This window comes from Raphanus sativus, chromosome 5, assembly GCF_000801105.2.
Source record: "Raphanus sativus cultivar WK10039 chromosome 5, ASM80110v3, whole genome shotgun sequence".
NCBI classification, from domain to species: Eukaryota; Viridiplantae; Streptophyta; class Magnoliopsida; order Brassicales; family Brassicaceae; genus Raphanus; species Raphanus sativus.
This window is the reverse complement of record NC_079515.1, coordinates 1,929,880-1,946,140: the sequence shown is the minus strand read 5'-3', so window position 1 is coordinate 1,946,140 and position 16,261 is coordinate 1,929,880. Positions and strand designations below refer to the sequence as shown.

The window sequence follows — 16,261 nt, the reverse complement described above, 5'->3', positions numbered from 1 at the left end:
TCAGCAAAGGAATCTGGCAATTTATTAGCTAGCTCTTGCAAATGTATTATTTTCTGGACTTCTAGATCACAATCTCTAGTCCGAGGATCCTGCCATGTTAAGGATGTTTGATTCCATTTTATATCTTTTTCCAGCTTACCAAAATATCCCCCTAATGCTGGATACTTAGATTCATCAAAATGACAATCCGCAAACCTGGCCTTAAACAAATCACCAGTTGTTGGCTCTAGGTATTTAATAATAGTGGGGGAATCGTATCCAACATATACTCCCATCCTCCTTTGAGGTCCCATCTTTGTTCTCTGTGGTGGTGCTATAGGCACTTGGACTGCACATCCAAAAACTCTTAGATGGGAAATATCTGGCTCATGACCCGTAATTAGTTGGGATGGCGAGTATTTATGCTCACTTGAAGGCCTGAGTCTAATTAACTCGGCTGCATGTAGCACAGCATGTCCCCAAGCTGATATTGGGAGTTTGGTATTCATTAAGAGTGGTCGGGCAATCCACTGAATTCTTTTTATAAAAGATTCAGCCAGACCGTTCTGAGTATGGACATGTGCTACAGAATGTTCCACACTTACCCCCATGGACATACAATAGTCATTAAAAGCTTGGGAAGTGAATTCACTAGCATTGTCAAGACGTATAGTCTTTAAAGGAAAATCTGGAAAGTGTGCTCTAAGTCTTATGATCTGAGCTAGCAACCTCGCAAGTGCTAGATTACGAGTTGATAAGAGACAAACGTGTGACCATCTTGTAGATGCATCAATTAAGACCATAAAATATCTGAAAGTCCCACAAGGTGGGTGTATCGGTCCACAAATATCAACTTGTATTCTTTCCAGAAAATTTATCATTTCCTTATTCACTTTGGCTGGTGATGGCCTAGTGATTAATTTCCCTTGTGAACATGCTTCACATGTGAGGTATTTAGGAATAACTCTTTTATTTTTCCAATTGTGGCCATTTGAATTTGTTATGATTTTTCTCATCATCACTGATCCGGGGTGACCCAACCTGTCATGCCAAAGAGTGAACTCTTCTTTGAGTTCTTTGTTCATCACGGCATTAGCCTCAACCAGACTAGTCTTAACATAGTAAAGTCCAGTCCCACATGCTGGTATAGTCTCAAGGACTCTTTTATTGCCTTGGGTGATATTATAAATCTGAAGAAATTCTTTATTTCCTTCACCCTTGGTTTCAACATGAAAACCATTGAGTCTTATGTCTTTGAAACTTAACAAGCTCCTATTAGAGCTAGGTGAGTACAATGCATCATCTATCTCTAGATGTGTACCATTAGGCAATAAAATGCATGCTTGGCCGCAGCCTTCGATTAGATTAGCTGTACCAGCTATGGTTGTGATGTCGGCTGTTTTATTAATTAGGTTTATGAAGTATCGTTTGTCTCTCAGGATGGTATGGTTGGTGCCACTGTCTACCACAAATGAGTCCATTCCACTTTTCATTCTTCAAAAACAATACATATAATTAATAATAATTTTTATGTATGGTATGAATATATATTAATTTATTTTTTTCTTTTCGTATATACTTAATATATATTTATAATTCTTGAAGAATTTATTTTGGTATATAATCGGTTTATATATATATATATTTTTCTTTTATTTTTACGATTATGTATATATATATTTTTTAATATACGATCATATATATATATATTTTATATACGATTATATATATATATATATATATATATTTTTTTTTATTTATGATTTTGGGGTTTTTTTTCTTTTAGGCGTAAAATGAATTATATATATAATAAAAAAAAATTTATTAATGCATAATATAATGTTTAACACCAAAGACTAAACATAAAAAAAATAAGAAAAAAATACCAAAAACCGGGGGAAAATAAAAAAAACTATGGAATTTTAATTCCTTATTTCAGAATGTCTGAAGTCTGAAACTCCATCTCGGTATCTTGGTTTGATCCTTCCTCTTTGTTCTGGACATATTCTGTGTCCTCTTCGTCATCATCTCCTTCATATCCTGAGTCTCGAACCATATGAGCTTCCGGTTTCTCTGTTAGACTTTTGATATAAAGTTCACATAGGTGCTTAGGAGTACGGCAGTTCTTTGCCCAATGGTTCCCCATACCACAACGATGGCACTGATCAGTCTTGATCTGAGGTTTAAACGACACACTACGGCCACGACCACGACCACGGCTGAAGCCTGGTGTGTTCCCGCGACCACGTCCTCGCCTGTGTGCATTAAACGTGCCACCTCGTCCCCTACCTCTACCACGGAATGAGCCGGGTTGGTTATTATGGTGGACAAGGTTACTCTCTTTCTTTTGCTCTATAGCAAGTTTAGAGATGTCAGGTAATGGAGCCGTTCCCGGAGGCCTCATCTCACTGTTTTTCATTAACAGTTCATTATTGGCTTCAGCCAACAAAAGACATTCGATCAACTCAGTGTATGTGGTGAACTTTCTTTCTCTGTATTGCTGTTGCAATACCATGTTACTGGAATGCATCGTCGAGAAAGTCTTATTAAGCATCTCGAGCTCAGTAACTTTTTCACCACATAATTCCATCATGGAAACAATTTTGAACAGGACAGAGTTGTACTCGTCTACTGTTTTATAGTCCTGGAACCTTAAGTGTTTCCAGTCATATTGAGCCCTTGGGAGCATCACCGTTTTCTGGTGGTCATAACGTCGCTGTAAAGCGTTCCAAAGGTCCAATGGATTTTCCGTGGTTATGTACTGAGTTTTCAAACTCTCTTGGAGATGATGGCGTATTATATAAATAGCACTGTATCGATCTTTATCACTGGACTTATTTTCATTGATGATCGTATCACCAAGTCCTTTTGATGGTAGCATGATCCTTGCATCAAGTGCCCAATCAAGGTAATTTTCACCATTGCTTTTCAAAGCAGGGAAGTCAAGATTTGCCAATTTAGACATCTGAAAAATTTATTTCTCCCATTAGATATAATAATCATACGATAACATATATAAAATTACACAAAACGAGTTATGCATGATAACAATATGCATGGTCAAACGAGTTATGCATGGTCAAAACCAAAAAAAACAATATACGATGCATGCGATAACAGAGCAATGCGAACTATGCATGATCATTAATTAGTCGAGTTGAAAAATTAACAGAGCGATAAGTATATATATATATATGAGCATTGGAAAACAGAGCAGGGCAAGATATATATATATATAAAAAAAACAGAGCAATACGCATATATGCCGTACGGTTTGCATTAATTGAAACAGAACAAATAAATGGATCAAGTAAGCTGGCCCATACAATAACAATACATATAAAACAGAGTATGCGAACAACGATGAAGCAGAGTAAGCGAGCTATATGTATGTGAAACAGAGCATAACGATATGGTGAAGCTATCTTAGTTAGAAAAATAAATAATGACGATGATAGCTATGGATGGTAAAACGGAAACAAGAGCAATAACTTATATTACGCATAACTTATATAGATTTAGGTTTTTTTTTTTTTCTTTTGCAAGACATGTTAGCTAAATATAGCTTCATGTTTGCGGGTAGGGTTTCAGATTGCGGGTAAGGGTTTCCGATGATACCTTTGATCTCGGAAGTGTTGATCGGTCTCGTCGTTTGGGCAGCTTCTCGTCGCGAACAGCTTCTCCGTCTCAAGCAGCTTCTCGTCACGAACAGTTTCGTCGTCTCAAGCAGCTTCTCGTCACGAACAGTTTCGTCGTCTCAAGCAGCTTCTCGTCGCGGAGGAGGCTAGGGTTTTGTTAGAGCAAATCGTTGCTGATAACGTGTTTTGTTACTATGAAAAGCGTGTATTTATTATTGATCAAGTATCAAGTATATATACTTGATACACATAGTTATCTTCTCAATAAGATAAGTACAAGAAGTAACAATAAGATAAATATGAAGTTAGATATGTCGAGCATAATATCGGTATATAACATTATGGTTATAATCGGACATAGTTTTAGTTCCGGTTTTGACTCGCAAGAAATATTTATCTGTAATATGGTAGGGGCTGCGCGAACGCAAACCCCCCTGCCACAAATAATGACGTAGGCTCTTCCGCTTGGGAAGACCTTAGGCTAAGCACCCTTCCGGTATGTGCAATGGAAGTCACTAGCCTAGGCCACTCGTCTTCTTGATCACGAGTCGACCCCGTCCAGGTAAGTGATTTGTTAGTTCCCACCACTGTCTTATTTATACTCAATTTCCAAAGGCTCCTCCTTCTCTCGTAACCGATGTGGGACGTTTTTAATAACTCACACTGTTCGCCATTCTTGTTTCTTCAATACAAGCAGAGTGCCGTTTTAATGATTCCTTTTTTGAACGGCGTGTCGGTTTGGCTTAGTAAATACGCAAAACGGCTAGACTTTTGTTTACAGTTTGGAACTCTTTTGTGGGCTGTGTATCCTTCGTGGCCCAAAAGCTATCACTGGTACAATGTTATCAATTTTGATATTAGGCCTGCATTTAAATTACGAATAGTAAAAACTGGTAAAGCCATAGCTAACCTAGAGAGTTATAACAACATGGTCCATGAGTGATGTAACGTGGCTTGTAGATGTGTAGGTTGAAATTCAACTTACTGTGAAGTTATGTAGACAAACTATGTTTGAGTAATCTAGGAAAGGATGTCATGGTGAGAACAGTTAATACTTTTAAAGCCTTCAGACCTTTCTCAATGTTGCTTTGCTACTATTTAACAAGTCCAATATCTTTTCTTCACTGTTTCTCCTACAAACCAAGAATTGTTCTATATGGAAAAAGTACAATGCTTCTTCTTTCTTTCTTTTTAATGTGGATCGCGTAGATAATATGCAATACATTGAAGGCGAATTAAAAAGCAACAAAAAGGGGATAAAATCAAATGTTGTAATCAACCTTAGCAAACTCTCCAACAATAATATTTTTTGCTAATACCATAATATTTTTGTTAATGTTACCATTGAATGTTGTAACCATAATACCTTAACCAATCTTAATATTTTTGCTAATACCATAATGTTCCTATCGAATGTTTTAACCAACCTTAATATTTTTACTAATACCATAATATTAATGTTCCCAACAATAAAATTATTAGTTTCAAAAAAAAAACAATAAAATTATTGTTAATACCATAATATTTTTGCTAATATTTCCATCAAATGTTGTAACCAACCTTAACAAACTCTTCAACAATAATATTTTTTTCTAATGTTCATATGGAATGTTATAACCAATCTTAACAAACTCTTCAACAATAATATTTTGCTAATACCTAAATTCATGTCTCTCTGGATAATTTTAACAATCCACTTCATCTGGGAGAGTTGTTGGTTTGATCGACAAGGTTTAAGATAATGGAAAATCTATCATTCTTAAAAACGTATCAAAACTGGTAGAATCAGGTAAAAGCCAAATAACTTGTATTGAAATATAAATGAGTTACAATTTGATGACCCAATCTCTAAATCATTAGATATTTGATACTATAAAAGAATTAAATTGTATGATTAGTTAATTATTTCTTGTCTTGTCATTGGCAACATTTACAAAATTATTTTGATCTTTGATTTACTCTAAAGATTATTGATGTACTCTAAAGATTATTTTGAATTTTGAAAAAAAAAACTACACTAAAATCGCAGATCTAATTGATAGAGTGTAGAAATCTCTAATTCCTTCATTCTTTTATTGATTATCAATCACAGATTACAAGAATGAAGTTTTGAAATATAATTCAAGCTATACTCTCATGGCGAGTATAACAAGAACCATCGGTCTCATGGCGACCGAGAGCGACGATTCATCACGTCAATCTACAACAACGATCAAAGCATTATCCTCATTTTCTTTCGAAGCTTCTCTTTATAGTCTTCTTCTTTACGAACAATTTCCAAGCTCAGAAACGATAACTCTTATGACTTTTCCACAACACGTCAGCATTCTCACCTCACTTGCCATGTCAAACTCCAGATAATAGGAGTCTATCAGTAATCCAAAAAAAATATTGTGGTCCAAGATAACTCCAAAACAATTTGAATCTAGTAATAAACTTCTATATAGTGAAAGTAGATATTTATGTTATAAGATAGTAGAAATTAAAAGTGCATAATTCAACTGAATAATGTGTTGGAAAAGATAGAAAATCGCTATACTTGGATAAGATTAAGCATTACTTAAGCACATACTATAAGCAATTAATAACTAAACTTAATCAGCTTAACTACATTGTTTCAATCTAATCTAGATTTCGCTTATAGCATTAGCATATTCATTTGAGCATCATTTTATGTTTAATGTGACTTTTTTGCATGCATAAATGTTTTTTTTTGCATATATGTTCATATACATACAAGTGACTTCAGGTTCACAAAATATCTTGAACCAATTCAACTGACATAGCAAAGGAGAAAACAAAAGGACAATGGATGAATACCACTTGAAAACCTAGTTAAGAATAACAACATATCTGCAAATGTCAAATCTATTCATGTGATCGTATGTGTGTTGGTCTATATACTTACAGAATTATACAAGTATGAGTGTACTAGGGAATGACTCACGAACTTATAATATCAAATATTGGCATGTCAGTGTCGAAGTTGTCTACTGCTTACTTTATTTGTTATCATATATTGAGTGGTGATTCTTTTTTAACGTATTACTCATATACAGTAATGCTAAAAGCTTACAAAGGACCACAATCATAATAAACGATCCGGACAACCCAAACACTACTCTCTACCTAATGGAAAATTGAAAAGAAATTTTTTAAGTGGGATCATTGTAGCTTTTGAAGAAAGCATGTCAAGCTAGCGCTATAGTAAGAAGAACAATAATTTTTTAAAAAATGAAAACACAGTAGCATAAAAGTTGAAGGTGATTGGTGGATGAAGCTAGAGTTTCCATCTCCACTTGTAATTCATATACTCCCTCTGTTCCACATTATGTGATGTTTTAGGTTATTACACATAGATTAAGAAAACACATATTTTTATGTAGTTTGTCTTGGTAACATAAAAATATATTAAATAAAACTAGTTTAACCAATAATAAAAAAGTACAGTATTTTATAATTGGTCATAAAATTCAAATCATATTAAATTCTACCTAGATTAGTGAGAACATCACTTAAAATGGGACAAAACAAAAATCCTAAAACACCACTTAAAGTGGGACAGAGGGAGTATTATAGTGTTGCGTAAATGAATATCTGTTTCTTGATTTGGAACCGACATGGCTCCTAACAAGTGGGCATTTCTATGCCTCTTCCTAGGAATCTGAAGCGCTCTCTCTCTCTCTCTCTCTCACACACTCCCTCCCGCGTGTAAGTTTTATCCTTTTGGCTTTTAGATTCACATAGGTTTTAGTGTGTTTGATATTACCCAACATTTGGAGTTTAACTTGTTTCTTACTCAACCTTCGTTTTAGAGTTTTTTTTTTTTTTTTTTTTTTTGACAAAAGGGCTTTCACCGTTTTAGAGTTTGTTTCCTATCTGGGACTCTTGTCTAGTGTTGGTTTCGTTACAAGATATCAGTTTCTGTGTCTTTGTCTCAAAAAATCTGGTCTCTTGATGATGATTTGCTTATGGGTTTCCTCATTCGTGTGGGTTTGCGTAATACCCAATCCCAAAGTCCTTACCTTACTATTACAAATCTTCTCACTTTGGTTTGAAACTCGACAAAGATTTAACATCGAACCTCTTTCCTTTGTTGACTTGTTTTCTTCTTCTTATCCTCCACAGGAACATATCTTTCATCTTGGCAACATCGTATCGTGACTTCTTTCCACTATCTTCAATTTTTGTGTATTGTATTTTGGAGATGGATATGCAAACGGTGAAAGAAAGTCTTCTCTCTGCTCCACAGATTCCTTGGTGGAATGCTTTTGGATCTCAGCCCCTGGCTCCAGTGAGTCTTGCCGGAGATTCCGACTCGTTCCATGTCGGCCATGCAGGAGAGACAGAACATGGTGTGGATAAACAGAGCAACTCTGCATCTCACTTAGCTTTTTCACTTGGTAACTCTCATTTTCTTCTGTCTCTCTGTATGAATGTTTCAAAAATTGTCCAGAGAAAGGTTTATGTGGAAACTGTAAGAACATGTTTTACTAGTTACTATAGGTGTCTGAATGTAACTGAGCTAATTGGTCTGAAGTGAATCTTAAATTCTCCAGACACCACAAAAGATGTGCTTCAAAACTCTGAATTGTGAAATGGTTCTAGATAGTTGAGAATCTAAAAATGCAAGTTTGTTGTGCTTTTAGGTGTAAAGAGTTCAATAGATGTGTTAAAGCCTCATGCTGCTGCTTTCTCAATGCAACCACTTTGCTTGGAACTTGGTTTTTGTCAGCCACAGGTACAGAAAAACATCTAAATATATATTTCTGAATGTGTAGTTTGTGTTTGATGTGTTCTTCCTTTGGTAAATTAGATCTACACAAAGTATCCTTGTGTGCAACAAGAACACTATGGAGTTGTTGTTTCAGCTTATGGATCTCAGAGCAGAGCAATGCTTCCTCTAAACATGGAAACAGAAGATTGAACCATCTACGTTAACTCAAAGCAATACCATGGTATCATAAGGCGACGCCAGTCCCGTGCAAAGGCTGCTGCTGTTTTTGTTGCATCTTCTTACCTTATATTAATGTACGTTGCAGCCATATATGCATCATTCACGCCATCTCCATGCATTGCGCCGTCCTAGAGGATCCGGTGGGAGATTCTTGAACACCAAAGTAAGAAATCTGGATGAAACCAAGCAGACTCATCCCAAGCCTCATCAAAGTAACTCTCTCTCAGAGTTCTGAAGTTCTTCATCCTGAAAGCGAGTTCATGAACTTATCAAACGGACTAAATGTCTCGGGATCAGAAGTTACAAGCATTAACTACTTTCTGACTTCTTCGGTCCATCCTCTTGGTGGCATGGTAATGCCTAGCAGGTGGTTTTTAGCAGCAGATGTTGATAATGGCTACTGCAGTTTCAATACCTAATCCCTTTTTACCTTTGTTTCTCAGTCAAACGGAGAGAGATGGAGAACTCTGTCTTGAAAAAGGACAATGATTTTCTTTTTCTTCTTGCATTTTGTCTGTGGACAGGCAAATCATCTTTGGCTAATCCTCCACTAAGGCTTCTTCTCCTTCAGGTGAAGAAAGCCTCTGTGTTATCTTAGTGTAAAACTAGTTAAAAATGGTGAAGAACAGTGATGGGGACTTCGGCAACTAAACCCACTTCTCCTACTCTATCGTTTGATTACTCTGATGTTGCTGTCTACTCTTTCTTTGAGTGTGTGTTTGTCTTATGTCTCTGAAACAATTGTAAGTTATGTCACATATTCCAAGTCCTGCTTTGTCCCATAACAAATTCGCTCAGAACTGGTGTTGGGCATTTCTGATCCCACCATCATCATCGGTCAGAAGCATAAAATTATTTTAAGTGTTTGATCTCAACTTAGAATAACAGATTGTTGATAGGGGACTAAAGAGAACAATTAAGACTGAGATGATGGTAGGGGCTGCGCGAACGCAAACCCCCCTGCCACAAATAATGACGTAGGCTCTTCCACTTGGGAAGACCTTAGGCTAAGCACCCTTCCTGTATGTGCAATGGAAGTCACTAGCCTAGGCCACTCGTCTTCTTGATCACGAGTCGACCCCGTCCAGGTAAGTGATTTGAAAGTTCCCACCACTGTCTTATTTATACTCAGTTTCCAAAGGCTCCTCCTTTTCTCGTAACCGATGTGGGACGTTCGCGAATACGCACACTTTTCGCCGTTCTTATTTCTTTAATACAAACAGAGTGCAGTTCTACTGATCCTTTTTGAACGGCATGTCGGCCGGATATTTGTTTAGATCCTTTAATGGGCCGCACTCTGTTTGGGCCTCGGCCAAGTGTTTTACTAAAACTGTATGAAGAAGGCTCGTATCCGTAGTTGATTAGCGCTTAAGAGTCGAATAATAAAACCAATTTTCTTAATAATGAATTGCCCCACTTTAACATATACAATGGCTAAAAATTAAAAGTTCAATATCTGAACAAAAAGTTAAAAAGAAAAATCATTTTTCTAAGAAGTCTAAACAATTGAAGCTTAGTGGAGCCCTAACCTCAACCAATGGGGTTGTCTTGTGTCCAGAATCATCTTAACTACATATTCTACAAATGAATAGAAACAAGAAGAGCAACACCCTTTCATCAGGCTGCTGTTGTTGTTACCACTGCTTCTCCCAGGTCTCATATCATCGTGCGGACACGTCACTGACGGCGGGACAAAATGGACTTCACTGCTCATGTGTTCCAGTCCACAAACTGTCAGTATCGTGTGTATTGAGCACGTGGAAATCTCCTCAAAAGTGGCTTGACCTGTACAAAACAGTGGGAATGGTTACCCAAGAACTACCATCAGAAGGCATATAAATAGTTTTAATCAAAACATTACAGTCCAAAGGGCGGAGTAATGTAAACAAGAAACTAATCTTAGTTGAAGATTTGTGCCTAAAGCCATTATCAAACATTTTCAATGATTAAAATATTATTAAACTTGTCAACAATATAAAGCAAAGAGTAACAGAAAAATACTTAGCATGGTTAAACCAAGAGCTTTGGATTATATGTACCTGAGTTGATTTGACGGGACAAGTTCCTGAGATGGGCTCTAACTCTTTGTTGCAGTCCTTCACCTCCCGTCAAAGACATTGTGTTTGGCATGTAGCTGCGTGGATTACCAAACAAGGGATCACCCTGAGCCAGTCCATGATGCAGTCCTAAACCAATAGGTCGATCACCAGTGAATGTATTACTAGAGAAACGTCTCGCTGCTGCTTCTTCGCTTCCAAAATGACCCAGCTTAGGAGACAAAAGCTCAGGTCCATGGGTAGAAGATCATCGGATTGTTACTGTTGAGTCTTTCCTCAGAGATTTTACAGCTAATGCAAGTAAAAAATGGAAATATAATTTTCACGTAAAGAAGAAGAAGACAGAGATACTGAACATAAGCTTATTGGTTTCTTCAAGTAAAATAAATAAATATATCATTTGGAAGTAAAGAAGAAGAAGAAGATAGAAAAACAGACGCTAGGCTTATCAGTTTTTGCAAGTATAAAAATGAAAATAAAGCAAAAAAAGAAGACAGACCTTAAGCTTTTGGGTTTTGAACTACATTACATGGAAATGGAAGCGGGTACGTGGAAGCGGAAGCGTATGGAAGCGCAGAAATAAAATTTTTAAAAAATTTAGGAAGCGGGTACGTGTTGGAAGCGTATATCCATATATACATATATGTGTATATATTAAAATATAAAAAATATTTATATAATTTAGAACTAAAAATCATATGATTTAAACTTAAAATAAAGCATTTATTAATTTATAATAATTTTGAAATTATTTCATATTAAAACTATAAAAATAAACATAAATTAAGTTTAAAATAAATTATGATATTAATTATTTTAAAACTTCATAAATTTATTGACATAATATATTTGAATATGTGCTATATCTTTAATAAAAACATCAATGCATAAAGATAATTTATAGTATTAGTTTTAATATTTGTATATTTCTATTCTCTTTAGTTCATTACTATTAAAATTTGGATTTTATATAAACTAAAAATCTATGACTTTATATTTTTTTATGAATTATGACAATGGGTTTTAAAATAAAATAGAAGCATGATTTCAAAACGGAATCGTAAGTTTCCAACGTATTTTTAAAGAGAAAATTTTGGAAAAGTTTTGGAAGCGAAATTCTGTAAGCTTCCACGAGATTCAGATTCCGATTCCGAAACGGGAAGCAGACATCCGATGAAGCTTCCGTGCAACCTAGGTTTTGAAAGTGATGTGATGCCATACTAACTTAGGATCATATATATATATATATATATATAATTCTGTGATTGGTATTTTTTGAATTTAAAAAAAAATTAACGCTAAAGATTTTGTATAACAATTAGTTAAAAGTTTGAATAATTCAAAAAATAGGAACAAGAAAAATACAAATCTTTGACTAGCATAAAAATAGGTACGTAAAGTAATTTGGCTCATGGGAAATTTTTATTTTTTAGACAGAAAATCATTTAAATTTGTAAATCAACTTCTAATACATGGAATTTTGGTTGATGTTGGTTTAAATTTTGATTTAGCAATTTTATAAAGGATCTAAGTCAAAATAGTAACTCAAAGACAACACATGTCAAATCAAAATTAAAATCAAAAAGTAAAATTAATGCATAATTGGTAACATTTTTAAGTTAGGAGCATAAATCAAACTTAATCAAGTGTAACACATGTCACCAATCAAAGCAGTGAGAGTTATGTTCGGCTAGAGGGAAACTGTGTAATAGCCAAAACATCCCGGTCTAATTAGTTGATTGCTGAACCAACCGGTTTATAAAGCATGGTGATGGATTTTCCAAAAGATGTACGGATTGAGATTTGCTTGTATTCATCAGCAGAAAAAGGTCTCGTTGGCTAGTCGCTACTCGCTAGAAGCAGAATCTAAAGTTTGTAGAGCAAAACGAAAGATCTTTCTCCAAATGAATAAAGAATACCTTTGGCTTGAGAAAAGAGTAATAAAAGAAGGTAAAAACATTAAAGTTTGAATATGTTCCTACAGTTCCCAAAGAGGCAAAGAACGTTTCTTCAACAACAATCAATACCTAACTAAACCTCCAATTTTTGCTTTTCTTCTACATATGTAGATATGCCCCCACTATTTCCTTTGCTCTTCCTCTTGTTAACCAAAACCCAAATCCTAAAAACGGTTTTATCACAAAAAATGGGCATCACCGCTCTTCTCTTTGTTATAACGCTTATGCTCGCTCACGCTTACTCATCCCAAACACAACTTTTCAAGCCCTACAAAGAAGAAAACGTCCAGTCTCTTGTCGCGAAAGCGTGCCAGTTCATCGATGCTCACGACTCGTGCGTCTCCAACATCCGGACGCACATCCAAGAATCGGGTCACGGGTTAACCCCGCACTCGGTTCTAAGCGCTGCGGTCAAGGAAGCACACGACAAAGCCAAGCTTGCGATGCAAGGAATCCCAACGGTCACGACGTTATCCTTCCGTTCACGTGAACAAATCGCTATCGAGGATTGCAAAGAGCTCGTAGGCTTCTCGGTGTCGGAGCTAGCATGGTCGATGCTCGAGATGAACAAACTCCACGGAGGAGGAGGAATCGACGGTGACTCTCACGACGCTGCCGCGGGAGGCAACCTCAAGACATGGCTAAGTGCGGCTATGAGTAACCAAGACACGTGTCTCGAAGGGTTTGAAGGAACGGAGAGAAAGTACGAGGAGATGATCAAAGGTAGCTTAAGACAAGTCACTCAGCTGGTGAGCAATGTCCTAGACATGTACACGCAGCTTAACGCCTTGCCTTTCAAGCCATCTAGGAACGAGAGCTCCGTATTGAGCCCTGAGTGGCTCTCGGAGACCGACGAGAGCCTCATGACGCGGCTCAGCCCCAGCGCGATGCATCCAGACGCGGTCGTGTCCGTGGATGGGAAAGGGAAGTATCGGACGATTAATGAAGCCATCAACGAGGCTCCCAATCATAGCACAAAGAGATATGTTATATACGTGAAGAAAGGTTTGTACAGAGAGAATATTGATATGAAGAAGAAGAAGACAAACATTATGCTTGTTGGTGACGGTATTGGACAGACGATCATTACCGGTGACAGAAATTTCTTGCAGGGTCTTACTACTTTCAGAACTGCAACCGTTGGTTAGTATTAATATTTTAATAGTGGTTAATTATTAGTTACTTAATTGATTAGCCTTTTTATACTTTTCTCACTTTTTTCTTTTGTGAAAAATTTTGTTTATTGGCGTGTCTGAAAATCAGAAAGCATAGATGCTTTCTGCAATCCGCAGGCTTTCAAGTTTTATAGTATTTTTTTGTCTTGCAATTCATTCCTTTCTTGTGTTAGAAGTATCTATTATCTCTAATTTACTAGTTTCGGTTAGTTAAAGTTAGTTAACTGATTAGTCTTTTATTAACTTTTTGTTCTTTTCTCTCTATTCTGGTTTTGGTCAAATTTTGTTTATTTCAGAAATCGGAACTAAGCATATATTCTTTTGCTTTCTTCAAACTGGAACCCTTTCAAGCTTTTTACATTCTTTTCTTATAATCCATTCCTTTCTTGTGCTTCAAGTGAGTACTTATTCAATAGTAATAATTTAATGTTCATTAGAATTAGTTTAACCTTAATTTGGTTTTTGATCAGCTGTTTCCGGAAGAGGATTCATAGCAAGGGACATAACTTTCAGAAACACGGCCGGGCCCCATAACCGACAAGCTGTTGCACTAAGGGTCGATTCCGACCAATCAGCCTTCTTCCGATGTAGCATGGAAGGTTACCAAGACACTCTCTACGCCCATTCCCTCCGTCAGTTCTACAGAGAATGTGAAATCTATGGTACTATCGATTTCATATTTGGAAACGGCGCAGCGGTATTGCAGAACTGTAAAATCTATACAAGGGTTCCACTACCGCTCCAGAAGGTAACGATAACCGCACAAGGGAGAAAAAGCCCTAATCAGAACACAGGGTTTGTGATCATGAACAGTTACGTGTTAGCCACACAACCTACTTATCTTGGCCGGCCGTGGAAACTTTACTCAAGAACGGTTTACATGAACACTTACATGAGCCAGCTGGTCCAGCCTAGAGGCTGGCTTGAGTGGTTTGGTAACTTTGCTTTGGACACTTTGTGGTATGGTGAATATAATAATATTGGGCCGGGTTGGCGGGCATCTGGTCGGGTTAAATGGCCCGGTTATCATATCATGGACAAACGGACTGCAATGTCTTTCACTGTTGGATCGTTCATTGACGGTCGGAGATGGCTTCCGGCAACTGGTGTCACATTCACCGCTGGGCTAGCTAATTAATTCAAATAAAACTTTAGTATAATTTTATGACTATGCTACTATTTTTCATTTGCTGTTTATCATCCACTGAAGAAAATTTAGCATTTCATATCACGAATGTATAGTCTCTGCTATGTTTTTTTTTATATATTCTATGTCAGATTATATAATTATGTAAAGCACCCTTTATCTTTATCTTATTTGAATATTTTTAGCTAATTTGAAAACCAAGAACGGTTGTAAACTTGTAATATATGGTCACCCACTAACTAAAATGAGATATTCGTCACGAGTATCCACCTACACAAACAAATCACTCAAATCTTAGGTATTACCTTCGCAATAAAGAATTGAGAAATTGAAAATACCTATTCTATATATTGTTGACAGCCATATCTTTGGAAATCATGTATTGTTGTTTGCACGTTTAACAATATATGTACCCAAAATTTGTAAACTGAAACGAAAACCTAATATTAGATAGATCAGGCATGTATAAATACACATAAAACATATTGAAGTAAACTTGTAACAACTACACTTTTTAGTAGCCATGGCTCAAAATAGTATTCTGTTCACCTCCATCTCTTTGCTTATTTTCTCTATCTTTTCTCATTGTCAAGCCCTAACTTCCTTGGAAGATCTTTGTGATGTCACTCCTCATCCGACAGTCTGTAGATCCGTTCTACCCGTCGGGTCACCCGGCTCAGTTTCAGGATTTGCCAATATTGTCATCCTAAAGTCTCTAGAAGCTTCAAAACACCTTCTCGCCTCATTGGACCCGCATCATCCCGCATCAGGACCCCTTGATGATTGCCAATTACTAGCTGGTCTGACCGTTGACCAGCTCACACGTGTGAACGTCATCAAGGACACCGTTGTTGGGACCTCCGAGGTCAACGATCTCCTCACGTTGCTTAGCGCCTCTCTTACCAACTACGAGACATGCCTAGGCTCGTTTCATGATGTCACCGGAGAGTCGTCCGAGAATTTTGTTAAGGACCACCAAGACATCCTCACACCTGTCGCGGACGGAATAAAGCTGATTAGTGTTTCTCTTGCCTTGTCCAAGGAGGCTTGGCCGATAGCATCTGATGCTTCAGGGAGAAAGCCACCACCGAGGATTCTTACGGAGGAGAAAAAGTCTTCTTCTCCCGACGTTTCGTATGCGAAGGTGACGAAACGTGAGAGAATGATCTACGAGAGAGTCAAGGTTTTGGGACGAAAGCTTCTTCAGGTTTCTTTTCTATCAACCGATCGTATAGACTTTGCAATTTTCTCAGATCATCTAACATATAATAGGGATTGTAGAAAATAAATGAAAGTAAATTCATAGTACTATTATAAAACTATCGTAAATAAATAAAATTTATAGATTAT

General features: G+C 36.6%; 3 protein-coding genes, 2 non-coding genes and 1 pseudogene across 5 annotated transcripts; 3 read left to right on the top strand and 3 right to left on the bottom strand.

The window, feature by feature from the left end:
- Nucleotides 1–1,909: 1,909 nt before the first annotated feature.
- On the bottom strand, nt 1,910–2,569 carry LOC130512465 (uncharacterized). The gene has a single exon (XM_057010509.1). The coding sequence runs from the start codon at nt 2,567–2,569 to the stop codon at nt 1,910–1,912; it is 660 nt and encodes a 219-aa protein (XP_056866489.1).
- A 1,456-nt stretch (nt 2,570–4,025) lies between these two features.
- Nucleotides 4,026–4,187, bottom strand: LOC130495306 (U1 spliceosomal RNA). The gene has a single exon (XR_008934578.1). It is a non-coding gene; the product is annotated as a U1 spliceosomal RNA (small nuclear RNA).
- Nucleotides 4,188–7,551: 3,364 nt separating this feature from the next.
- Nucleotides 7,552–9,651, top strand: LOC108857909 (nuclear transcription factor Y subunit A-2-like; annotated as a pseudogene).
- On the bottom strand, nt 9,509–9,670 carry LOC130495295 (U1 spliceosomal RNA). Its single transcript, XR_008934567.1, has one exon. It is a non-coding gene; the product is annotated as a U1 spliceosomal RNA (small nuclear RNA).
- A 3,067-nt stretch (nt 9,671–12,737) lies between these two features.
- On the top strand, nt 12,738–15,095 carry LOC108857301 (putative pectinesterase/pectinesterase inhibitor 22). Its single transcript, XM_018631271.2, has 2 exons — nt 12,738–13,732; nt 14,235–15,095. Exons 1-2 carry the CDS (start codon nt 12,778–12,780, stop codon nt 14,900–14,902), a joined length of 1,623 nt encoding a protein of 540 aa, XP_018486773.2. The 5' UTR covers nt 12,738–12,777; the 3' UTR covers nt 14,903–15,095.
- Nucleotides 15,096–15,331: 236 nt separating this feature from the next.
- Nucleotides 15,332–16,199, top strand: LOC130512464 (probable pectinesterase/pectinesterase inhibitor 7). Its single transcript, XM_057010506.1, has one exon. It carries the CDS (start codon nt 15,435–15,437, stop codon nt 16,197–16,199), a length of 765 nt encoding a protein of 254 aa, XP_056866486.1. The 5' UTR covers nt 15,332–15,434.
- The last annotated feature ends 62 nt before the right edge of the window (nt 16,200–16,261 follow it).